This window comes from Sarcophilus harrisii, chromosome 3 (genome assembly GCF_902635505.1).
Source record: "Sarcophilus harrisii chromosome 3, mSarHar1.11, whole genome shotgun sequence".
Taxonomy (NCBI): domain Eukaryota; kingdom Metazoa; phylum Chordata; class Mammalia; order Dasyuromorphia; family Dasyuridae; genus Sarcophilus; species Sarcophilus harrisii.
Genome location: NC_045428.1, coordinates 82,337,312 through 82,363,956, shown reverse-complemented (window position 1 = coordinate 82,363,956; position 26,645 = coordinate 82,337,312). Strand labels below are relative to the sequence as shown.

Below are 26,645 nucleotides of genomic sequence, written 5' to 3'. Positions count from 1 at the left end.
CAATCAGAGATAGCTCCAAGATAGCAACCCCTCCCTTCTTGTGGTCAGCTACTCTGATAACCCTACAACTTGAGGTTAGAAGAGGCCTGAACCACTTCTGGGTTTTTTTTTTCTGGAAAAGTAATACTACCTTTCAATAAATAACTTGTGAATTGCTGTTCCACTTAACCATTTGGCCACTCCACTTCTAAGTGTTTACAACTTCTATTTATAACTTCCTTCAAGGGATTTCCCTTCTTGAGTAAGATAGTGTGTTGTTCCAAATTGCAATTCTTTGACCTTGAATAAATGCCTTACTTTTTACTTATTACATTACTGACTATTTTTTATTCAAATTTGACATGATAGGTATCAGAAGTAAGATCTAAAGGAGGACATGTGTGGACAGCCCCCTGGGTCAGCCTTATGAGTTTGGTAACAAAAGGAACTAATTTGTGTCTATTCAGGGCCCAGAACCCAGACTATCCTTGGTAAGCCCCTCTCAGATCTCTAAAACTTCCACTTTTATTGAATTTCCTGTGAATTTATTCAAAGGGTTTTTGTGACTAGTCATTATATGGGGCCACTGATTATTTAGAGCCACCAGTTCCGCAAATTATATGGGACCATTGGTTATTTGGTTGCAGCAAAAGATACCTGTGAGAATGACAAGGGATAACAAAATTTTGCATTTGAAATCGTGTCTAGATAAGGTGGAGTCCTTCAACAAAAATCTCTAATGTGATGTGTTCTTTCTTTGTCATCTAAAAATGTAAAAGAGAAATTGAACACATACATACATACATACACAAATGCCCCCTACATATACAAGTCCCAAAATTTGACCTCATGCTAAATTGTTTTTAAGGAAGCTGCAACCTTTTGTCCATCTTTGTGGACAAAAATATATATGTTGTGTATATGTGTTCATGACTTAATATGGTCTTTGGGAACAATTACTAACCCAAACTCAGAATAGAATCCTATGTTATTGGATGTAATTCTATGTTCTTTTACAATATATGTTTCAGGAGAGAGCCTAGAAGAATGGAAGTTTGGATTTTTTCTTTTTAAACAGTATTTTAGGGTTTTTTTTTTCCAATTACATGTAAAGAAAGTCTTTAATATTCATTTTAAACGCTATTTTAAGTCTCAAATTTTCTTCCTTGCTAAGATGGTAAACAATTTGATATAGATTATATATGTACATGGATGGAGGTTTAAACCTATCTGACCTATTAGCAGGGACTTAAATATCTAGCGAGAGATAAGGAAGAAGAATTTGCTGGTGTGCACTTACGTGTCTCTTTTGGCATATTATCTATGTTTAAAATCAAACTAGCTTTTTTCTGAAGCCACTATAATACAACTTTGAAAACTTCCTGTTTGTCCTATGTCTCATAGCTCTTGATCTATTTGTGTGTTTTCCTGTGTCCATATTTGGTGTCTCTCAGAATGTATATGAATGCAGTTTTGCACAAAGAATTTAGAAAGAAAAGCTTTGTCAGCAAATCTATCTGTGTCTTTCTAAACATTCTGGGAAGTTCACTAAATTTTCTAAAAGATCCCTCCTTTCTCTTTACTTTCCTAAACTGTAGTAAAGTTTAAGGAATGTTAGTTTAACAATCTTCAGAATGTTTTAAATAAGACAAGAGCATTCCATCCCCAGAATAACCAATTTATTGTTTTATAGCTAGAAGAGAAAGGACATTTTACTGATAAGAGAATAGCAAGCTTGTGAGAAATATTCGAAAGTCTAAATGAATATTTTAATTTTACAAATTAAAGTAGGAATCAATTTTGAAATTTTGCTGTGAATTATTTGAAATTCCTACTCAATTTTATAATAGATTATATTTTTGAATTATAAGAATTCTTATTTCTTACTTCTACAAGAGAAACATATTTAAGAAAGTAAATAGAAAATATTTTGTACTACTTCTCAGAATAATATACCAGAACTTAACTGTTATTTGAATAGAACAAGTTTTTGTAAGCTGTTTAAAGTTTTTTTTTTTTTTTTTTTTTTAAGTAATTGCTAAGAAACTCCAAATGGGTTATTGGTACTTCCATCTTTTAAAGAATACTAGAATTTTAACAAACCAAAAGAAAGAATTATATAGTATGACATATAAATTAATGAAAAAGATCACCTGAATTAAAATTATATAGATGAGAAAGATTTTAATAAGTCATTGAGTTTAACAATATGTGTTAATATATAAAGGAAATATTCACTGCAGTCTGGGATATGGTTGAATTGTAGGATTTAAGCAACCAATGAAAATTTGTATAGCCTGAGCAATGGGTTTTAGAGATTTGCAGGGAAAGAAATTATGGAATAAGGAAAGTTTGGATTTTCAAATCATGAGAGATGTATAAAAATGAAAAGATAATTTAGGCATATTGAGAAGGTTTGAGGAAGTCTGACTTTAAGTGGGAAGGTTATGAGAAATTTTGTAGTAGTAAAAAAAATTACAGCCTGATTCTAAAGTCACAGAGAAAAAAGTTACAAAGGATAATGAGCAAATTGATAAGCAATGGATTCTTTCTAAGATTATAAAACTGTTGAACTAAATTAACACGTACTGTTAAATATGATAGTTGGGGTAAATTAAAACTTAACATCAAAATGCACTTTTAAAATCTTTTGTCAGTAGATTGGCTGAAAATAATGGACTCCATAATATGAAGTGCTTGAAATAAATAGCCATTGCATAAAACATAATACTAAATAATTAAAATTATGAATTGATATTTTGCATTTGTAATTTATTCTGCACTTGAATTTATTCTGATCTTATTTTAAATGAAATGTATCTCTCCTAATAAGATGTGATATGATATAAAATAAATATAATTTATAATAAATTTAACATAGTATTTGGCATTAAGACAAATTGAAAAGATAAATGATCTGAAAATTGGTTAACTGAGATGATCTTAAGCCAAGTTGCCTTAATTTACCAATCCGTGATATGGGTAAAGATAATATCTCACATTGATCTGATAATTCATTGTATTAAGATTATTGGGTAATTTTTTTGATTAGTATTCTTTTTTAATTAATTTTTAGGTTATATATGTACATTCATTTTTTACATATTTCCATCTTAAGTCATACTGGGAGAAAAAAATCAAAACAACAGGGAAAAACAAAGAAAAAAAGGTGTGAAAATAAAGTTTCCATAGTTTTCTCTCTGGATGCAGATGACATTTTCCATCCAAAGTTTATAAGAATGGCCTTAGATCACTCACTGACTTGCTGAGAAGAACCAAGTTTATCATAGGTGATCAGCACATAATCTTCTTGTTGCCGAGTACAATGTTTTTCTGTTCTGCTTGTTTCACTTAGCATCAATTCATGTAAATCTTTTCAGGTTTTTCTAAAATTAGCCTATTCATCTGATTAGTGTTCTTTTGGGTTATGGATTTAATTGTTTAAAAGATGTAAAATATATAAACCTTCATTTAGAAATGATATGTATATAAACTATATACATATATACATACACACAGACATGCGTGTGTGTAAAACAAAGATTTCTGCTTGAGGAAAAGGGACTATGCCTTGTCAGGAACTAACTTTGTTCTTCTTGTTCATTTGTTTCAACTGTACCCAACTCTTTTGTGACATTGTTTGGATTTTCTTGTAGAAGATACTGTAGTGGTTTGCAATATTCCTTTTCCAGCCCATTTTACAGATGAGGAAACTGAGTGTTAGAGAAGGAAATGGTAAACCATTCCAGTAGTATCTTGGTCAAGAAAACTCCAAACGTGTGACAAAGACCTAATCTAATTCTTTAAAACATTTTCCTTGCAACAGAAGTTGAAGCCTCTTCACTGACATTTGTGTGAAGCTTAGATGTGCTAAAGTTCAAACTTCTTTCTTTCTGATGAGATACAAAAATGATTTTATTTAAATATGCCATTATCTGAATAACTTCCACCTATAAGTTTCTATTGAAATAGAACTAACCTAATAGTTGTGAATTTGATTTGGTAAAGTTTTATAGGTACTTCCCAGGACTGCCAATGCAAAATTTAAATGCATGCAGTTAGAAAAATAACTTCTCTTGTAATTTGGATTCTGTTACAGTATAAACTTGGTTGATAAAGGATATCTGAAAACTGCTGTTTTAATTAACTCGAAGTTTTATATTTTACTATTTTTATTTTACCCAGTTACATAAAAAGCAATTTTTACATTTGTTTTTCAAAATTTTTGAATTCCAAATTCTCTTCCTTCATCCCCACCTAACCTGTATTAAGACGGTATCTGTGAAGTTATACAAACCATTTCCATAAACTCATGTTGTAAAAGAAAACATAAGTTTCCTCCTTTCTCCCTAACCTCCTCCCCTCAAAAATAAAGAGTTAAAACCAGCTTTTTTTCTAGATATGGATAACATTTTTCATCATATGTCTTTCAGAATGGTCTTAGGTCATTGTATTGCTGAGAATAACAAAGTCATTTACAGCTGATCATCCACAACATTGTTATTACTTTATACATAATACATTTCACTTTGCTTCAGCTTATGGAAGACTTCCCAGGTGTTTCTGAGAGCATCCTGCTCATTATTTCTTACAGAATAATAATAATATTCCATCATAATCACACTTATTTATTCAGGTGTTTCCCAACTGATGGGCATTTACTCAATTTTCAGTTCTTTTCCTGAGAAAAAAACGGATATATTTTTATTTATACTTTTTTCCTTTTCTCTTTTTAATCTCTTTTGGAATTCATGCCTAGTATTAGAATTGTTGGATCAAGAGATATGCATGATTTTATAGGCCTTTGGGCATAATTCATATTTTTTGATCATTATCAATTGGGGAATGGCTTTTTAATATAAATTTGACTCAGTTCCCTGTACATTTGAGAAGTAATGTTTTCATCTGAGAAACTTGCTTCAAATTTCTTTTCACAATTACTATTGCTTACTATTTATTTCCCTTCTCTTTATCCTGTTCTTTGTCCTTTTACCCTGTCCCTCTTCAAAAAATGTTTTGGAAAGCTGCCAACTATTAAGGAAATTTTATTTCACTAGGATTACAATAATGGATTCAAAAACTTCTTCATTGTTTAATCTGATAAATTTTGGGGTATTTGCTGTTTTTGACATGATTTCTGCTCTAATGGTGGTATCGTGTAAGATCCTGTAATATTTAAAACCTGAGAGCTACAATATTTAAAGGTGAAGAAGCTATCTTAACACATACCTACAATAAGAAAGTTTCAACTGATGTTAAGGAAATTAAGTCCGAAGTAAATTTGTTTAGCTGTATTAAAGCCATATATTAAAGTCACATGAATATTTTTCTGTAGAAAGGTAATTTGGAATGTATTTGACTAAATTAATGTTATCTGATTAGAAATAATTCTTGATATTGTATTCTAGATTTCTTTGTATTGTAAATTCTGAAAAACGATTGTGTAAGAAATGTTATCAGGAAAGCAACTTCTTTTATAATCTAGATATTATTAGATTATTAACTGAACTGCTAAAAGAAGGTGAGGAAAAATGTGTGAAGATATGTTATTTTGCAGATGCACTTACATTTTTTAATATTCTGAAGTACTGAAATTTGAGAAACTATAAACTTCCATATTTGTCTCCATTTAAGTGAATGTTACAGCTAAAATCATTTCATTATTATTTTTTAAAGTTGTGAGATTATTAACTAAGTTATTAAGAATTATCATCATGATATTAAAACTTATGAAATATTTTAATGGGAATATTGGTAATTACCATGTGGGAAAAAGTACAAAGAAAAAGCCCTTGTAAAATCTCTTATTTTCTTGAGACTATCCACTTGAGCACAGCCATAAACTCCAATCCTTTGCAAGAGCTTGCTCTGTATGATTCTATACCTTTCCCCATTTCAAATACCCCTTGAGTAAAGTATTGGAATAATTAGGATTTGTTTACAGCTTAAGAAATTTTAAAGTCTTAGTATCTTTGTTGATAAACTAATTTGTTATAACAATGTGATAGTAATTTATAGACATCATTAAGTATGATTAATAAAACTTGCTGTTACAGTTTATGGGGCTGTAATGGATATTATTATGAATCTGATTCCAAGTATGATCATCAGAAAACACTACTGATTCAATGATCCATAATATCAGTAGACTGATAGGATAACATCTATGGATTGCATGTAAAGTTCTGTCTCATTGGGAAAGTTGGGAAAATGGGCTGAGGTAGGATTCTCCTGACTTAATATCCCCAGTACGAAATTTCCTCTTAGATGGAAAGTTTTCCACTTAGCTAACTCTAATACATTCTCATTATAACTGGCTACCTATGTAAATCATACCTGGAATTAATATCAAATTAGGGGAACAATTTTACTTTACTATAGCTATGTGTTTTTTAATAGCACATTTCTGTAATCATAGCAGGTGGTTAGTAAAAGATGTGAACACAATGTTTTATCTTTGTCTCACAGATTAAGACTAGAGCACACCTGAACTACTACAAAATGTAGGTTATAATATATAAGCTCTTCAGTCTGAAATTATCATCCTTTCCATACCCAAACAACTAAGTAGATGAGTTTTTGAGCTTGTCATCTGCCTGTTACACATTTATATATGAGATATACATATATATAAATATTTCAAAGTGATATCAAAATAATTGGGAATTTATGTGACAATTTATGAGACCAAATCTTTTTAAAATTCTATTAATTATTAAGACTACATCAAAAACATCTTCACTTTTGTTTTGAAGAAACTTTTTTTTAAGAGAAGAATAACTTGTGGAATATTTTGTTACCTCAGTAAAAATCAATTTTATTTAGATTTATTATTTAATGTGGAAATAATACCTGTTTATAAGAGCATGTCCTGTAGTACAAACATGTTTAATTATTTTTTAAGAATAACTTATTTTATCTATACTGTTTTGAAATTGGTTACTTAATCTATATTTATACATTTTATCCTAAAGCTTTTTGCTACAGTTTAACTTAACTTGGTAACTTTTAAATGAGTTCATTTCTGTACTAGAGATCATCTTCTTATTAAAAATGCTCTATGTATATTTTAAAGGAGGATTAGAATTATATCTGTTTCTATTCCTCCTAAGAGGGGGAAGGCTAAATTATGAATCAATTAATTGGAATTAATCTATGTAATATAACCGAGTTTAAATGGAGTTGTAAAGTAAAAAAAAATGCATTAAAAATTCTGAGATAACAGTGAGATCAAAGAATATGTATATGTAATTTAAAAGGGTTTTTTATACTTCTTTCTGTGGTATAAATTGTATGGCTTTTAATTTTCAGTTTGAATTTCTTATAAATATCAATGTTAACAGTTTGCTAACTTACATCATAAAAAGTTAAATTATAATGGAACCAATGCTAACTTAGAAAAGTATTTTCAGAACTGGCTCATACAACTACTTTGGAAAATATTAAATCTTTAACCAGAAAGACTCAATTTCAAGTCAGATTCTCATGTTTTCTTAAGATTCTTTAACCGATTGATGGCAATGTTTATATAAGGTTTAGGATTTGGCAAAAGATAAATTTAGCAATTTAGGAAATGAAATTTTCTTAAGTTTTAAGAGAATTATGGTCTCCTAATTTAATATTTGTTTTTTATAGTTCAATTTTTTTTGAGACAGTTGGGATTAAGTGACTTGCCCAGGGTCACACAGTTAGAACATGTTAAGCATCTGAGATTGGATTTGAACTCAGGTCTTCCTGACTTCAGGCCAGTACTCTATTCTATGTACTATGCCATCCAGCTGTCCCATATGGTTCAATTTTTAGTTCATGTCAGCATCACAAAGTTTGAAATAGCTATCACCACATGATCTAATTATTATATTTTAAGAGAATTTTATTTTTAAGAGATTATACTAAATTGTGTAGAGATGTGTTTAAGGAAAGATTTTATCAAAGAACTCTAAGGATCCACAAATAACATGAACCAGAAAAGCAGATCTGCTAGAAACAATAGTTCTGAGAACTTGTCTATTCCAAAATGCCAGATGTTTCCCAAAACTACAAAGTATATCTGAGATTCAAGATGAAAAGTGCCAATTAAATGGACATTGGAGGCCAGTCATTTCCAATCCTTAACTCCTTGGTGAAAAGACCCGACTTTTGGCAATTCTGGTTCAAAGGTTTCTTTCCATGGCAAGATTAATTTTGATGTCTTCCCTCCTTAGTGATCCTTTTCACTTAAAGGATATTATTCATCCTCTCTGTCTCAGGAACACTCTCGTCTTGTATGAACCTTACTCCTCTTTTTGAAAAATGAGTATACCTATACATCCCTTCTCATATGTTTTACTTATACTGTCATGGATCAGTAGTGACAAGACCTGACCTATAGCCCAATATTGATCTGGGGAGGATTCTTGGTTCTCCTTGACCAAAAAGGGGGGAAAATGTCAATCCTAGGAAAACTGGGATCCCTACCTTATTCTGACTAGTAATTTCTAATTATCCCCTATCTTCAAGGTAAAATTTTTCGAATCTCTGCTGTGACCAGCAGTTTCTAACTGTCCTGTTATCAGAAAGAGAAGTCCCAATGACATTTCTACAACCCCTCTCTTTCTGTAGTTCATCTATTCTGATAACCCTATAGGTGACCCTAGCTTGAGATATAGTCAGTAGCCTGCCTTCGTTGGCTAGCAAAGGGTTAAACCAGTGCTGCGGTTTGCTAAGCAAGCAGCTAGCAATAAGTAGTTTGTGAAGTAATGTTCCATTTATCCACATAGTCACCACCATTCTGAGTGTACATAAACTCTTTTTATAATTCCTTTCATGGAAACTCCCTAAGACAGTGTATTTTTCAAAAATGCAAGTATTTGACTCTGAATAAACTCCTTATGTGTTTTTGTTGATTACCTTATTAATTACCTTATTAATTTAATTTTTACACAAGCCTGACAAGGCAAATGCCCAAATTTATTTAAGGAAGTGAAAAAATTAGGTATGAAGTGGACAGTGAAAAAACTTCTACTACAACAACTAGTTGGGTGAATGGCTTTAAAAATCAAGTTCAAGTGCATAATTAGTATTACCCCAATGTCCTCAATGCAGATAAAGGCATTATAACTAAATATCTTGATGTCTTGAAGAAAATAATTTGCAGTGGATAAAGAATGAACAAATTTTTAGTGTAGATGAAAAGACTTTTCTTTTTAAAAAGGGATGCTTTCTCAAACTTACGTTTTTAATAAAGAAAAAACTCAATATGGACTTGAAATATATAAAGATTGCTGAATACTTTAATTGGGAAGTAATGCAGAAGAGTATTTTTAATTAAAACCTATGTTTTGTTTTTTTAATCGTTATCAAATCCTTATGCTCTAAAAGGCTAGTCTTTGATGACTACCAGTTCTTTGGTGGTCAATTAAGAAAACATGGATAACATACTGTTTTCAATGAAAACTTTTCAAGTTATCTTAGTACAACTGTTGAAAAATATGGTATGGATAACAACACTTTTTAAAGCATTGCTAGTTTTAGATAATGCCCAAGGTCATCCAATTATACTCAGTTCATTACATGAAAATATGACTATGCAAATTCACTGAGATGTGGATAAACTGCAAGTACCAGTGAGAGTGTAAAGAAAGAGAAAAAACAGTTCAAGATGAAGCAGTCTGCATATGTCCAGATCTTCTAAAATAAACATTTTGTCATCACTTATTCTTATTGTAGGATTATGGCTTTTAATCCATTGGACTACCTGCTTCTGTTTTATGGGAGAGTTCTTCCTATGCTAAAATATTTTAAATAAAAATAATGACTTTTTTAATCATGTGATCATTATAAGCTTATCTTATATAGGCAGAATATTCAGTCATTTTTACTCTATTATGTTGTAATAAACATTCTTACCTCCTGATGTTATATTATATTAATAAATAGATTAACATATATTAAAATGTTCAATGTACATTTCCTTTGAGTTGGAACAAATTACTATATTTTATACACTTTGAATAATGCAAATGGGAGGAAAGAGAATTCAAATAATGCAACCCACTTCATTGAATTCATTATTCAAGCAAATCGGAAACTAAGAGTACTTCATTTCAAATTAACAAACATTTATTAAGCACTTACTACATATGCAAAACACTGCACTTGGCTGTGGGAATGCCACCAACATAGTCTTCTCCCTCAATAAGCTTGCACTGACATATAACACACAAAAAATAAAGATACTAGGATAAAAATCAAAGGAGAGAACATTAAGAACTATATTTCTCTCTTTAATGCCATGTCTTTTTTCTTATATTGGCCCTTAGCTGAAATGAGATGAATATCCACTGCTCTTCCGCACAGCATTTAAGTGTGATATAGTTGATTCTGATTGGATTCTCAGGGCCAGTTATGTTATTCCATTCAGAATTATCAGACAATCCAATCGAGTCATAGACGGAATAGAGTTCTTTGTCTTCAGCTAGAGATATCTGTTCCTCACCCTCCCATACTTAGGGGCTCAGGCATTATCCCTCTAATTATATTTAATTTAACATCATTCGACTTTTACAAAGGGACATTCACTTCACAGGGGCAAGGTAGAGTGGTATAGTGGACATAGTGTCAGGCCTGGAGTCAGGAAGACCTGAGTTTAAATATGGCCTCAGACTTCCTACCAGTGTGACCCTGGGCAAGTCACTTAACCTTTTTTTTAATCTGTAAAATGAGCTGGAGAAAGAACATTATAAACCATTCCAGTAACTGACAAGAAAACCGTAACTAGGGAGACAAAGAGACACAACTGAAAATGACTGCACAAAAATATATTTACTTCATAAATAATATAAAGTTATTTGTTCAAATGTGTAAACATATTCCCCAGTTCCTCAGGGACATAATCCTCCTTACTCTGCTCCGCTTATGGGTAGATGAATAGGAATTAAGCTCAAACTTAAGAGCATAGTATCTACACGGCACTTGTTCCACCAAGTTCATATCTGGATGCAGTATGACTACTAGATGAATCCTTATGCTGAGTTAACGAGTCCCAAAGACTGCTTCATAATATTCCTTGCTTCTTAGAGCATTATTACTGTGCTAGATGATAAACCTAGTATGGACTCTTAGTTCTGGCTTCTTGTGACTTGATCTGATCTTTCTAACTACTAAGATTGGGGACCACATGCTCTTTACTAGTCATCATGACCAAAAGAGTCATTAAGATACAATGGATTAAATGAGGCAGAGACCAAAGTTGAAAGTGGCAAATCTTGTAAAATCTCTGCATGGCTAATCAAAAAACCTCTTCAATACATATTTAGTTAATCACACCTGCTCCATTCTCTCCAAGGTACTTTCCTCAGTGTTTTCCTAAAACCAGATTCTCCATATTGAGATGCCATATTAGCAAGCTGAAGCAATCTGCACATGCATGTCCAGATCTTCTAAAATAAACATTTTGTCATTACTTACTCTTATTGTAGAATTCTGGCTTTTAATCCATTGTGCTATCTGCTTCTGTTTTATGGGAGAGTTCTTCCTATTCACATTCAGAATTATGATTAATAACTATTTTCCACTGTCCTATTTTTTCCCATTTATACTTTTGTCTCTCCTTTTCATGCTGACTCTCTTCACCAGTGTTTTGCTATTGATACCTACCTCTCTTAATATACTCTCCCTTCCATCAGTCCTCCACCCCCACCCTTTTCTTTCCCCTTTCTCCTCCTACTTCCCTATAGTATAACATAAGCCAAATCCAGTAAGAGTAAGATTCAAACAATGCTTACGCCCTCCCCTTACCTTCTTTCCCTCTACTATAACAGGTATTTTATACTTCTTCATGTGATATAATTTACTCAATTCTATCTACCCCTTTCTTCTTCTCCCAGTACAATTCATCTTTCAATCCCTTTTAATATCATATCATAGTCAACTTATACCCACTCCCTCTGTCTATATATACCCTTATATGTGCCCAATAAAGATACAATTGTCAAAGAGTTACAAGTATCATCTTCCCATGTAGGGATGTAAAATAGTTAAATCTTTGAAATAACTTTTTTTCCCCTTTGCTGTTTACCTTGTTATGCTTTTCTAGAGTTTTGCATTAAAAGATAAAATTTTCTGTTCTGTTCTGGTCTTTTCATCAGAAAAGTTTGAAGTCCTTTATTTTGCTGAATGATTATTCATCTTTTCTCTGAAAGACTATGCTCAGTTTTGCTGGGTAGTTGATTCTTGGTTGCAATGCAGGCTTCTTTGCCTCCAAAATATCATATTTCATGCCCTCCAATTTTTGAATGTAAAAGCTACTAAGTGCTAGGTTCCTCACAGTGGCACCTTTGTATTCGAATTGTTTCTTTGTTGTTGTTTATATTATTTTCTCCTTGATCTGATAATTCTGGAATTGGCTATAATATTCCTTAAGAGTTTTTATTTTGGTAACTCTTTCAAGAAATAATTAGATTTTTTCAATGATTATTTTGCCCTCTGGTTCTAGGATATCAGGGCAATTTTTCCTTGAAAGAGGCTGTCCATGTTTTTTTTTTTGGTCATGGCTTTCAAGTAGTCCAATAATTCTTAAACTTTCCCTCCTGGACTGATTTTCCAGGTCAGTTGTTTTTTCAAAGAAGTGTTTTATATTTTCTTCAATTTTGGGAGGTTTATTTTATGATTATTGATGGCTCATGGAGTTATTAAGCTTCCATTTGCCAAATTCTAATTTTTAAATGAATTGTTTTTTCTCTTCATTTTCCATTTGCCCAATACTACTTTTAAATCAGTGGTTTTCCTCAGTGAATTTTTTCCATTTAGTCATTCTATTTTTTAAGGAGTTATTTTCTTCGGTGGATTTTTTAAAACAATTTTAATCAATTCTATTTTTAAGGAATTTTTTTTCATAATTCTCCTGCATAACTTTCATTTCTTTTACCAATTCTTCTTCTACCTCTCATACAAGATTTTAAAAATCCTTTCGAACTCTTTCAAGAGAACTTTTTAGCTTGAGATCAATTCATATTCCTCTTTGAGGCTTTACATGTAGGCATTTTGTCATTGTTGTCTTCTGAGTTTGTGTTCTGATTTTCCCTTTCACCATAGTAGTAGCTTTCTATCTACATAACTTTTTTGGTTTTTTGCTCACTTTTTAAAGTTGAGCTCTGCTCCTATAACACAGAGGACACTGTTCCAAGCATCTTTTGCTGGTGACAGAGCCTACATTCCCCTTTTTTCCTTAAATCCTTCTAAGTTATCTTAAGCTGAAAAATTTTTTCTTTTTTTTCTAAAGCTTTTTATTTTCAAAAGATATGCAAATAATTTGACAACAATGACCTTTGCATACATAGCCTTATGTTTCAGATTTTCTCCTCTTTCCTCCCACCCCCTCCCCTAGATAGCAAGTAATTCAATATATGTTAAACATTAAAATATATGTTAAATTCAATATGTATAAACATATTTATATAATTCTTTTGGTATATAAGAGAAATCAGATAAAAAAATAAAGTAAATGAGTAAGAAAACAAAATGCAGGTGAAGAATGACAAAAAGAATTGAATGCTATGTTGTGATCTACATTCAATTCCTATAATCCTCTCTTTGAGTGTAAATGATCTCTTCATCACAAGATCACTAGAACTGGAATCTATCATCTTATTGATGAATAATGAACCCATTTAGATTTTATCTTGATATGTAGTGGTAAGTGTGGGTCAAGCCCTAATTTCTTCCATACTAGTTTTTTCCCCAGCAGTTTTTGTCAAATAATGAATTCTTATCCCAAAAGCTGGGGTCATTGTGTTTGTCAAACACTAGATTGCTGTAGTTATTGCCTATTTTGTCCTGTGATCCTAACCTATTCCACTGATGAATACTCTATTTCTTAGCCAGTACCAAATGATTTTGATGATTGCTGCTTCATAATATAGTTTTAGGTCTGGTATAGCTAGGCCACTATTAGCATTTTTTTCATTAATTCCCTTGAAATTCTTGACATTTTGTTCTTCCAGATACACTTTGTAACTTTTTTTCTAGATTTGTAAAATAATTTCTTGGGAGTTTGATTGATATGGCACTAAATAAGTAGATTTAGGTAGCATTGTTATTTTTATTACATTCTCTAGGCCTATCCATGAGCACTTGATATTTTTCTCAGCTCAGTAGGTCTGTCTGTATTTGTTCGTATAGTTCCTGACTTTCCCAAATATTTTATACTATTGACAGTTATTTTGAATGTAATTTCTTTTTGTATCTCTTGCTGCTGGGCTTTGTTGATAATATATAAAAATGCTTATGTTTTATGTGGCTTTATTTTGTATACTGCAATTTTGCTAAAGTTGTGAATTGTTTTTACTAGTTTTTTAGTTGATTCTCTAGGGTTCTCCAAGTATACCATTATATCATCTGTAAAAGATGATAATTTGGTTTCCTCATGACCTAGTCTAATTCCTTTAATCTCTTTTCCTTCTTTTATTGCCAAAACTAACATTTCTAATACAATATTGAATAGTAATGGTGACTTGCTTCACTTCTGATCTTATTGGGAATGGTTCTACTTTGTCTCCATGACACATGATGATTGCTGATGGTTTAAAATAGATGCTGCTGATCATTTTAAGAAAAAGTCCATTTATTCCTATAATCCCTAATGTTTTTTTTAATAGGAATGGGTGTTGGATTTTATCGAATGCTTTTTCTGCATTTATTGAGATAATTATTATTTTTATCAATTTAGTTATTTATATAGTTGATTATGCTGATAGTTTTCCTAATATTGAACCAGCCCTGCATTCCTGGTATAAAAATCTTACTTGATCATAGTGTATTATTCTGGGGATGACTTTCTGTAATCTCGTTAATATTTTATTTAAGATTTTTCATCCATATTCATTAGGGAAATTGATCTACAATTTTCTTTCTCTGTTTTCACCCCATCTATCAAAATTGGGCTATTTAAATAGTTTATTTTCTCTTCTGCTAGCCTAGGCAATTTATATTTTTGTAGATATTTCTCCATTTCATTTAGGTTATTAAATTTATTGATGTATAGTTGAGCAAAATAACTCCTAATTATTGCTCTATTTTCCTCTTCATTGATGGAAAGTTCTCCCTTTTCATTTTTGAGACTAACAATTTAATTTTCCTCTTTCCTTTTTCTAATCAAACTAAAGCTTTATCTATTTTGTTGGGTTTTTTTTTTTCATAAAACCAACTCTTAGTTTTATTTATTAATTCAATAGTTTTCTTATTTTCAATTTTATTAATCTCCCCTTTTATTTTCAGAATTTCAAATTTGGTATTTGAGGGTTTTTAATTTGTTCTTTTTCTAGTTTTTTTTAGTTGGAAGCTCAATTCATTGATCTTCTCTTCCTCTATTTTATACAAAAGTAAGCATCTAGAGATATAAAATTTCCCCCAACCACTTTAGCTGTATCCCACAAATTCTGGTATGTTGTTTCATTATTGTCATTCTCTTGCATGAAATTATCATGGATTTGCTGTTTCACCCATTCATTCTTTATTCATTCTAATTCTTTAGAATTAGATTATTTAATTTCCAATTAACTTTTGATCTATTTCCCCCTGGCCTTTTATTGAATGTAATTTTTATTGCATCATGATCTGAAAAAGTGAATTTACTATTTCTGCCTTTCTGCATTTGATTTTGAAATTTTTATGCCCTAACACATGGTCAATTTTTGTATAAGTTCCATAAACCGCTGAGAAAAAAAGTAAACTCCTTTCTATCTCCATTCAATTTTCTCCAAAGATCTGTCATATCTAACTTTTCTAACATTTTGTTTACCTTCTTAAGTTCTTATTTTGTGATTTGATTTATCTAGTTCTGAGAGAGCAAGGTTGAGATCCCTCACTAGTATATTTTTCTGTTTAATTCCTCTTGCAGCTCTGTTAACTTCTACTCTAGGAATCTGGATGCTATACCACGTGGTGCATATATGTTTAGTATTGATAGTACTTCATTATCTATGGTACCCTTTAGTAAAATATAGTTTCCTTCCTTATCTCTTTTAATTAGAACTACCTTTCTTTTATTTGATCCGAGATCAGGAATATTACCCTTGCTTTTTTTTCTTCACAAGAAGCATAACAGATTCTGCTCCAGCCCTTTATGTATGTATCACTATGCCTTAAATGTATTTCTTATAAACAACATATCCAGTCTGCTATCTGCTTCTGTTTTATGGGAGAGTTCATCCCATTCACATTTCCAGTTAAAATAACTAATTCTGTATTTCCTGTTATCTTATTTATTATTATTTCTAGTTATATTTTTCTCTTTCCTTTCCCTCTTCCCTCCTCCCCACTATTTTGCTTTTGATGACCACCTCCCTCAAACAGTCCTCCCCCTTTAGAGCCCCTCCCTCTTTTTTACACCTTTCCCCTAATACTTCTGTTTTCCCTTCTATTAGTTTTTTACTTTCTTTTCCCCCTTTCTCTCCCACTTCCTTATAAGGTGAGACAAGTTTCTCTCTGAAACCAAATGTGTGATATTCTCTCTTAGAGCCGAATCTGATATAGTAAGATTCACACAGTGTTCACCCCACTCCCTTCTTTCTCTCAATTGCCTCTTTGTAGGATGTAATTTCCCTTATTTTACCTCCTTTTCTCCCCTTTTCCAGAATGATCCCCTTTCCAGTTTCTTTTTCATATTATCAAAATAAAATCAAATTATATCCACATTCTCTAAGTATAGTCATAACAGAAATATAGTCCTCAAGAGTTCTTTCCTTTTTACCTTTTTATGCTTCTCTTGAGTTCTGTGTTTGGAGATCAAATTTTTTATTCAGTTCTCATCTTTTCATTAGAAATAGATGAAATTCACCTACATCATTGAATATCCTTCACTGAAAGATAATGCACATTTTAGCTGGATAGTTTATTCTTGGTTGTAATTCAAATTCTTTTGCCTTTCAGAATATCAGATTCTAGCCCCTTTGATCCTTTAAGGTGAAAGCTGCTAGGTCCCAAGTAATCCTAATTGTGGCTATTTGGTATTTAAATTGTTTCTTTCTGGCTTCTTGCAATAGCTTTTCCTTGGTGCAATAGTTCTGAAATTGAGCCATGATATTCCTTAGTGATTTAATTTTGGGGTCTCTATTAGAAAGTGATCGGTGAATTCTTTCAATGACTATTTTACATTCTGATTCTAAAATGTAGGAGCAGTGTTCTTTTATGATTTCTTGTAAGATAGTATCTAGGTTCTTTTTTTAATAATGGCTTTGAGGAAGACAAATAATCCTTAGAGTATTTCTCCTAGATCTATTTTCTAGGTCATTGTTTTTCCTAGGAGATATTTCATATTTTCTTCAATTTTTTCATTTTTTTAAATTTTTGTTTGACTGATTCTTGAAGTCTTATTGAATCATTCACTTCCATTTGTTCAATTCTAATTTTTAGTTTATTATTTTCTTTAATTATCCTTTTTAGCTCCTTTTATATTTGGACGATTGAATTTTTTTGTTCATTGCTTTCTTTTTCCATTTCACAAATTTTGTTTTTCAGTGAATTGGTGTCTTTTTCATATCTCTTTTGTAGGGCATTACATGCTTTTTCCATTCCTTCTTGCAAAGATCTTCTAACTCTCTTTTAAGATCCCTCATGCAATCTTCAAAAAAAACCTTGTGAAATGGGGACCAGCTCATGTCTCCCTCTGTGGCTTCATCTGGACTTGCTTTGCTTTTAGGAACCTCAGGATTTGAAGTCTGTTCTCTCTCTCCATAAAAGCTGTCTCTATGGTGAGAGTTCTTTTGTGTTTTAGTCATTTTTTTAAGGCTTAAGGTCTGTTCAATGCAAAGTAGAGACAGCTGCTTTAATCTGCCCTTTGGCAGTTCTGTTGATTGATTTCTGGTGCAGGGTAATCGCAGCCAAGTCATGCATTCTTAAACACAACTTAATGGTTTACAATTTTCTTTTTACAAAAGGCTAATCTGCCAAACCACCTGCTTGCAACCTGTCAGTTTAGCTAAAGAGGCTCACAGAAGATTCCCAGGTGGTGGAAGAGCAGTGCTGATTCCCACTCCAGCTCTTTGCCTGGGGCTCCCTGTGCTGCAGTCTGGCCTTCAAAGACTATCTCCCTGCCCTTTTGAAAGAGACCTGTTCTGAAGTTCTTCCAAGGTAACTTCTTCTAGAAATATGTTGCACTCCAAATATTTGCGGATTCTTTGACTCCAAAACCAGTTTAGAAGCTTAATCTGCCTTTGGTTTGAGAGAAGTTCAGAGAAGGTCATAGAAAGTCATTTCTGCTGTCTGCCATCTTGGCTCTGCCCTCTTGAAAAACTGGAAAATTGTTTCACTCCCATCTTTTTATGGATTCTATCCCTTCAGAATCTGTTTAAAAGCTAGATTTAGAGCTCTTGAAAGAAAATAGGGAGAGCTCAGTCAACTTCCTAGCTTCTCTCCACCATTTTGACTCTTTTTTTTTTTTCTTCCCCTCCTGCATGGTCAATTTGTGATCAAAAGCCATGTCTAGTCCTTTCTTTCTCTTTTTTTCTGGAAGAAAGAATGGTAGAATCTGATAGTATTAAGGAAACTTTTTTTCACATGAAGGAGTTTAGTTTTTGCAGAGTGGCTAGTGGCTAGTTTCTTTTGTGTTTTTCAAAATACTCCATCTTTCAGGTGAGTAATATTGCACTGTTCAAGTTGATACTCTCTGCTATATTATATATTTGCTTATTCGAGCTAATTAGAAAATTCTCTCTTTGATATTGAAGCTTTGAAATTTGTTAACTATATTTTTGATTGGGGTAAATTTGGCATGATGGTGTTCTACAGATTCTAACCTTTGTTTCCAATTTCAACCTTCCAAAAAGATTTGGAACCTTTGTTCCAAAAATGAACAATTTTCTTATATGACTTTCTAGGATATGGTATTCAGATTTTTCATTTCTTCACATTGTCTTTTTTTATCAAGTCCTATTTTTTTGATCGAGGAATCTTAATTTACTCTGGTTATGCCATTTACATTTGTTATGTTATTTGTACTGCCATTGTGAGACATGGGGGACACTGACATAGGACTGCCCAGCAAAGAATTGTAGAAGCTCAAAAAAACATGAGAAGTATAAATTTAGAGATAATTTTCACTCCAAGTGTTCATTTGGACAATTTGTGCCCTACCTGTGGTAAAGCCTTCTAAGCTCATATTAGTCTGATTAGCCACATTAGACACACTGTACTTTGTCCCCAATCTAGTGATGTTATTTTGTTTCTCTGAGTACAAAGACAATAACCAACCAATGTTCTGACATTTCTGTATTTTTGTCTTCCATATGAGACAGTCTATTCCTCAAATTACTGATTTATAAATATTTTCCATGAAATGCTCAAAGCTATTAAGTCTCATTTTTGTTTTTTTTCTTTGCCTATGCCTCATATTTTCACAGATGCTAGATTTTTCTTTATTACTGAAGTTTTGTTTTTATAACTGTGAATGATTTTAATGTTAATCTATTTTTTTTCTCATTATTGGACTGAGGGTTCTTGTTGTGTGTTTTTTTTTTTTTTTGAAGGCTGGACTTTGCTTTCATTTACACTATAATATTATTTTTTATGAAGATTTCTTTCCTTTCTCCTCTATTTTTCATTTTTTTCAATATTTTTTATTGTTCTAGGTACATTTATGACTTTCTGAAATGGTTGTGTAGTATATAGACATCTGGCTAAAACTTCATAAAAGGACTTTTTTTTCCGTTTTGATTTTACTTTTAAAGAAAAGATCTTGGAGCAGCTAGGTAGTGCAATGGATAGAGCACCAGCCCTGAAGTCAGGAGGACTTGAGTTCAAATCTGGTCTTAGACATCTAACACTTCCTAGCTGTGTGACTCTGGGCAAGTCACTTAACCCCAACTGGCTCAGCAAAAAAGAAAAGATCTTTTTTCTCCTTTCTTTCTGAATTATGTAGCATTTGTAAAGAAAGTCTGCATGAAATGTTTTTGTGATAATTGCTAAAATTAATTTTTGCAAAGTCTTTTCTACTACTCATTCTTAAAATGATATTATTAAAATCTTATTTTTTCATCAGATAAAAGACTCAAAGATGTAAGTACATCTGATTGTTCTACCTATTGATAAGAATGCTTCACTAAAATAAAAGCAGCCCTGAGAATTCTGCTTAAGAAATAGTTATTCCATTATTTTCTTTAAAAGAGATTAATGGAGGAAGGGATCATGGTGAAAACTGCTTGATTATGTTAACTAACTTGAGTGAGAGTAAGTATATCTTACTAAGGAGAAAAAGAGGACATGATAAGCCTCTTCTTTGTGTGAGAGAGATAGGTCTTATATTGCTTTAGACTTAAGGTTTTAGGACAGTTTTCATTAAGACTCCCATCTCTGAATTTGCTCTCTGTCCATATGACCAACCCCAAGCCTTTTGGATATAACAGCAATAGCTAGATTCTTTGGCAAAGTTTTATATTTTCTTATTTCCCATTTAATACCTTGTCTTTTTATCTTTTCTTATCCCAAAAGTTTTTTTCTCTAGGATTATATATTCATAGAATGTTAGAATGGGAAAGGTGTTTTTAGTAATTATCTTAATCCAGTCCCCTTATTTTATAGAAAAAGAAATTGAGTTATATATAAATGAATTATTTTCCCCAAAATCATACAGCCAGTTAGTGACAAAGTTAGGACTAGAAACCAAGTATACACTCAGTCCAATAATCCTTGGATTCCATCATACCACTATCCTTCCAACATCACCAGTCACAGACTGATCCAGCAAAAATCAGAGTAAATGAACTATCAGATGAATGATTATCTTGGAATTCCATTATCTTGGAGGAAGATAAATTATCATACAAGACAAATATGTAGATTTTTAAAGGGGAGGGGGGATTGTTTCTTGCCTGTCACGTGGTTGTTGCTGAAGTTTTTCAAGTCGCACGGGAGATGATGCATTAGTCTGTTTTTGTTGAGTCCCAACAGTAACATTCAAGTCTGGTGATAGGAATGCTGGATATTCTATTGGTTGCGGTGTGATAACATTTCTACAAAACAGAAATATAGTTAAATATCTAATACATGTCTTCTGCAAATGTGTAAAATTCTAAAACCAATCCTCCTTATCTCGTTCATTCTCTCTTATCTTGCCACCTCTTTTATCTATCCCTAAACTAGCAGTGAATGGATTAGAAGAAGGTGGTCTAAGATTCTAAAGGAGATGTGAGACCTCTTGATCCTCCAGAGTTCTCTACTTGTAAGAAAGCTCAGGAAAAAACAGCAATAGCAAAAGAGATAAAAGGCTTGAAATTCTTTGTGGAAAAGAGGTTAATTCATTGCTATTGTTTTGCTTTAAATAAACAGAAACTGATTGGAACAGAAAAAGGTGTTTATAGCTTTTGTCAGTAAAGAAGGATAACTTAAGTTTTTCTCCTATTCAAGTTCTAGCCCTCAGCATTGGCAGCCATAACTATTATTCAGAATTTTCATTTTTACAAATATTAAACATAGAAAGATACTTTCCATAAAAATCACATTTTCCTAATCCAACATACACAAATTTGAAAGAGGTTCACATTTTAAAATAGTCATCAAATTAATTTCCTGTTTTTTAGCCCTTGCTTGTGCCCTTAAGGTACATTATGCTACTTGTTCATTTCCATTTTAAATGTATTGTTTTTGAAATAAAGCTTTCTAGTATAATTCTAGGTTTTCTTGAATCTCTTTTCAGTTTGGAGGTGTTTGTTGATGTAAGTGGGATTCAGTGATTTAACTAGGCTTATACACCTACTAAGTGTCAAATGTCTTGAGACTGTATTTGAACTCAGGTCCTCCTGACTCCAGGGCTCATACTCTATCCACTGTACTACCTAGCTGTCCCACCTTTTCAATTTTTGTCCCTAATTTTTCTTCCTTCATACCTGTGCCTACCAAATATCATTTAGGTCTTCTCTTTTTTTCAGATCATTTTTACTCTTCTCCTTGAAATATGTACCTCATTTCACTTGTGAATATTCTTTTGAGTCATTCTAAACCTGAATTCCTAGTCTCTGATTTCCTTTCTTACCAAGAAATAAATGTTTTCAAATTTCATATTCAGTTTACTTTGAATTCTCAAATGAGAACATGTAAAATGTAATGCAAATATTAAAGTGATATGTCAGCTATTAATCCACTTTGTTTTACTATTGACATTTTAATATGTTGGTAGGTAAGGACATCTAATAAAAACAATCAAATTTGGGGATTATTGACGTCATCTTAAAAATGTTATTTTTAATTTATTAATGAATAAAATTTTTTTCAAAAGCACTTATATAATATCTGGGTTTGCTCTCTGGAGGGCCTCAGGATCAGTCAGTCAGGATCAATCAAAGTCCTTGGTCTTTAGGAGGAGAAGTGAAGGAAGCAGGCAAGCTGCCACACGGCTCATCAAAGATGAAACTGGACTCTGGAGTCTGGAGCCTGAAGTCTTTCCTCCTCAATGTGCTATGGCAGAGAGACTCTGACCCTCTCCCTCAGCTATCCAATCTTTGCCTACAATTACCTCACCACAACACATTCAGCAAATATCAATCCTGAGGAGAGCCATCACATCACCATATCATCTAAGTATATGTTTATAGAACCATTATCTCACATTGAGTAGGTATTTAGCCTTAAGCACTTTGCTGTCTTAGATTCAAGTACACCTTTTCAGAGCTCCGGCCCTCTACGTACTTACGTTAGAGGGTCTGTTCTTTCTACAGGTGGGGGAATATGCATAAACATGGATGGCTGAATCAACTTCTGAAGTGGTTTTAACTGAAAAAGAAAATATAAATGAATCTTAACAATAAATAAATTGTATCTTCATTTTACTTGATTAAGCAAAGTTATGAGGTTCATAAGACAAGTAATTTTTCTCCTTCATAAAAATGAGGGGGGAGGAAGCAGAGCCAAGATGGTGGATTAAAGGCAAGAACTCTTAAGATCTCCTCCAAATTACTCCAAATCTCTTTAAATAATTACTTTAAACAAATTTGAGAGCACCAAAACACACAAAAAACTTAAGTAGGGCAATTTTCTAGCTGAAGATAACTTTGAGAGCTCAGTAGGAAAGGTCTGTGACATCACAGTAAGAGTCCAGACATGGTCCCAGCCTGGGTCCCAGTGCCAGCAAATAGGCCTTGGGCCTCTGGATCTGCAGTGGTATTGGCAGTTTCCAGGCCTCTCAGCCCAGCAGCACGAAAGACTGCTTGGAAGGTCAGCAGAAAAGGTTTGTCAGTAGGGTGAGAGGGCCTTGGGAAGCCAGCAAACCAGGAGTGGGCATGGGCAGTGATGGCAGTTTCCAGAGGCCTCAGCTCTCAGGAAGTCTCTTTCCTAGGCCTGAGCAAGGATTCTTGCTTTAGCACAACAGATCTTACAGTCACAGTATGGAGGGGACCCTCCTCACAGTGCTAAGGCAGAAAAGAGAGCTTGTGGTTGGGTCCCCAGAAGGATCTCTGAAAACAGCTTGGGACAGTGCACCCTAGAAACAGAGCCCTATTTGGACAGAGTTAAAAGCCAAATAATAGGCTAAGGAAAAGAACAGGCAACAGGAAAAAGATTCTGACCGTAGAAAGTAACTGTGATGACAAAGAAGATCAAAACACACACTGAAGACAATAACAAAGTTAAAGTGCCTACATTCAAAACTTCCAAGAAAAATAAGAATTGGGCTTAGGCCATGGAAGAGCGCAAAAGGGATTTTGAAAATTAGGTAATAGAGATAGAGGAAAAATTAGGAAGAGAACTGAGAGTGATAAAAAAGGAAATGCAAAAAGCTAATGAGGCGAAGAATGCCTTAAAAAGCAAAACAGGCCAAATGGGAAAGAAGGTATAAAAGCTCACTGAGGACCTACAATTCCTTAAAAATTATAATTAAGCAAAGGAAGCTAATGACTTTGAGAAATCAAGAAACAGTAAAATAAAACCAAAAGAATGAAAAAAATAGAAAATGATGTGAAATATCTCACTGGAAAAAAACAACTAATTTGGAAAATAGATGCAGAAGAGATAATTTAAAAATTATTGGTCTGAAAGTCATGATCAAAGAGATCCTGGACCACCTCTTTCAAGGAATTATCAAGGGAAAACTGTGCTGATATTCTACAACCCAAGGGTAAAATAAAAAATTGAAAGAATCCATCACCTCCTGAAAAAGATTCCCAAAATGAAAACTCCCAGAAATATTATAGCCAAATAGCCAAGACCAGAGGTCTTGGAATATGATATTCCAGACAGCAATGAAGCTAGGATCACAACCAAGAATCACCTACCCAGCAAAATTCAGTATAATGCTTCAGGGGAAAAGGTGGGCATTTAATGAAATAGAAGATTTTTCAAATATTTATGATGAAAAGACCAGAACTGAATAGAAAATCTGATTTTCAAATGCAGGACTGAGGAGAAGCATAAGGAGATAATGCAGGACTCAGGAGAAGCATAAGGAGATAATCAGAAAAGGGATATCACAAGTGACTTAATAAAGTTTATCTATAGTTCTACATAGGAGGATACTAATTATAATTCACAATAACTTTCTCATTATGGCAGTTACAAGGAGTACATATAGACAGAAGAAACAGGTATGAGTTGAATATGAAGGGATAATAGCTAAAAAAAATAATAAAATTAAGGAAAAAGGAATGTACCAGAAGAATGGGAGAGCGAGAAGAGGAATGGCATAAACAATCTTCCATAAAATAAGGCAAGAAAAAGTTTCTAAAGTTGAGGGGAAGGGGGGAAAGAATGAGAGTGGAAGGATGCAGTTAATAATAATTGGGAAAAGAATTTTGAAGCAAGTTTCTCTGAGGTCTCATTTATTAAATGTATAAAGAATTGAGTCAAGTTTACATTTTTAAAAAGAGCCCTTCCCCAGTTGATAAATGATCAAAATACATGAACTATGCCCTAAGGGTTATAAAATCATGCATATACTTTAGACTAAAAATACTACTACTAAAGCCTGAATCCTGCAAGGGAAAAAAAAAAAAAAGGAAAAAGGATCTATATGCACAAAAATATTTATAGCAGCTCTCTTCTCAGGGCAAAGAATTGTAGAGTAAGGGGGATGCCCATCAACTGGGAAATGGCTGAATAAATTGGGGTCTGTGATTGTGATGGCATATTATTGTTCTGTGGGAAATGATGAGCAGGATGCTCTCGGAAAAAACCTGGAAAGTTCTCCATGGACTGAAGCAAAGTGAAATGTACTGTGTACAAAGTAATAGCAAAGTTGTGGAATGACTTTGCTGTTCTCAGCAATGCAATGATACAAGGTACTCTGAAGGACTTATGATGAAGAATGCTATCCATAGACAGAGAAAGAACTGATTGTGTCTGAATGCAGATTAAGGCATATTTTTTTAACTTTTATTTTTCTTGAGGGTTTTTTTTTGGGGGGGGGGGGAGAGATGGGAGATAGATGTTTTCTTTCACAACATAACTTTTATGGAAATGTTTTGCATAACTTCACATAGAAGAGAATCTGGAAACAAATTCAAAGTTTAAAACTTTCTTTTAAAAACAAATGTTAAAAAAATGTTTAAGGTTCCTCTTAACTTTAATGATCTACAAGAACGCATAGCAGATGCACACAGAGAAAATTCTTGCTGGCATAATCTAAGCACTTCTATAATGAAATTCAGCTCTTATGACTCCTCTCATGCAAGAACAAAATTCTAGGGCACAGAATTATGAAGAGGAACTGCTGAAAGAAAAAAAAAAAGTGTTAAAAAAGAGCTAGGCAGATTTCAGATTATGACAATGAAAGGAACAGGAAGCAGTAATAGAAATACAGGGATTACTTGGCAAAGATTCCTAAGCAAATTGCATTAAGAACTAAAATGAAATACAGACTAGGAGTGCAGCCATAAGAACAAGAGAGTAAGCCTAAGTTCTTGGGAGAAGCAGGCAGTAAGACTTTTCAGATGATACTTTTTATTAAGGTTCTCAAATTCATTCATTTCACTGGAATTTTTCCTATTATTACCATGAGATTTGGAAGAAAGGGAAGATAGGGAATCAAAGTCCTCTGGAAAGAGAAAAGAAGAGCCAAATATATTCATGCAAATATGAAATTAAAAGGTTACATTGTGAAAGAGACTAAAATATTAAAGAAGTCAGGTGATGCAGTGAATAGAGAGCTGGGCTTAGAATTTGGAAAAGCTGAATTTAAATCCCACCTCATGCTTTTATTAAGATTAGTTATGTGACCCTTCCAAGTCCTTTATTTTTTGCCTACCTGTTTCCTCAGATGTAAAATGGAGATAATCAAAGTACCCATCTCACAAAGGATGAACTGAAATAATGTATAGTGCTTAACACGATGCCTAGCATATGGTAGGTACTAATTTAAATGTTTATCCCCTTCCCCTATTAGACCCTATTCTGTTCTTTCCATACATAAAGAAAAACATGGTCTATGTTATATTCCTTGTTAGCTTAATAATCTGAGCATCTTCAGATATTCCCAAGAATATTTTTAGATTGGAGTAAAACAAGCCATAACGTCATTATTAAAAAGTCTTTAAAATTAAACCTGGCCCATAGGAAATACACAAAGTATACCCAACAGAGCCGTAGGTTATATTCAAAACTTAAAAAAAAAAAAAGAAAAGAAAGAAGATCAGGGTGGAAAAGAAGAATAGTGCATTTTTTAATGTTTTGTTCTTTCTTTGTTGAGAGATCATACTATATTCAAATAG

The 26,645-nt window shown here is 32.6% G+C and overlaps 1 protein-coding gene across 3 annotated transcripts in view; it reads right to left on the bottom strand.

The window, feature by feature from the left end:
• Positions 1-26,645, bottom strand: part of C2CD6 (C2 calcium dependent domain containing 6) — a 128,610-nt gene that overhangs the window by 56,689 nt on the left and 45,276 nt on the right. For all 3 annotated transcript variants that reach the window (XM_031958327.1, XM_031958326.1, XM_031958329.1), the window contains exons 8-9: positions 22,640-22,719; positions 20,823-20,963 (exon numbers count right to left, since the gene is read on the bottom strand). In XM_031958327.1, the coding sequence (XP_031814187.1) occupies positions 20,823-20,963; positions 22,640-22,719 (221 nt within the window). The remainder of the gene's footprint in view (positions 1-20,822; positions 20,964-22,639; positions 22,720-26,645) is intronic.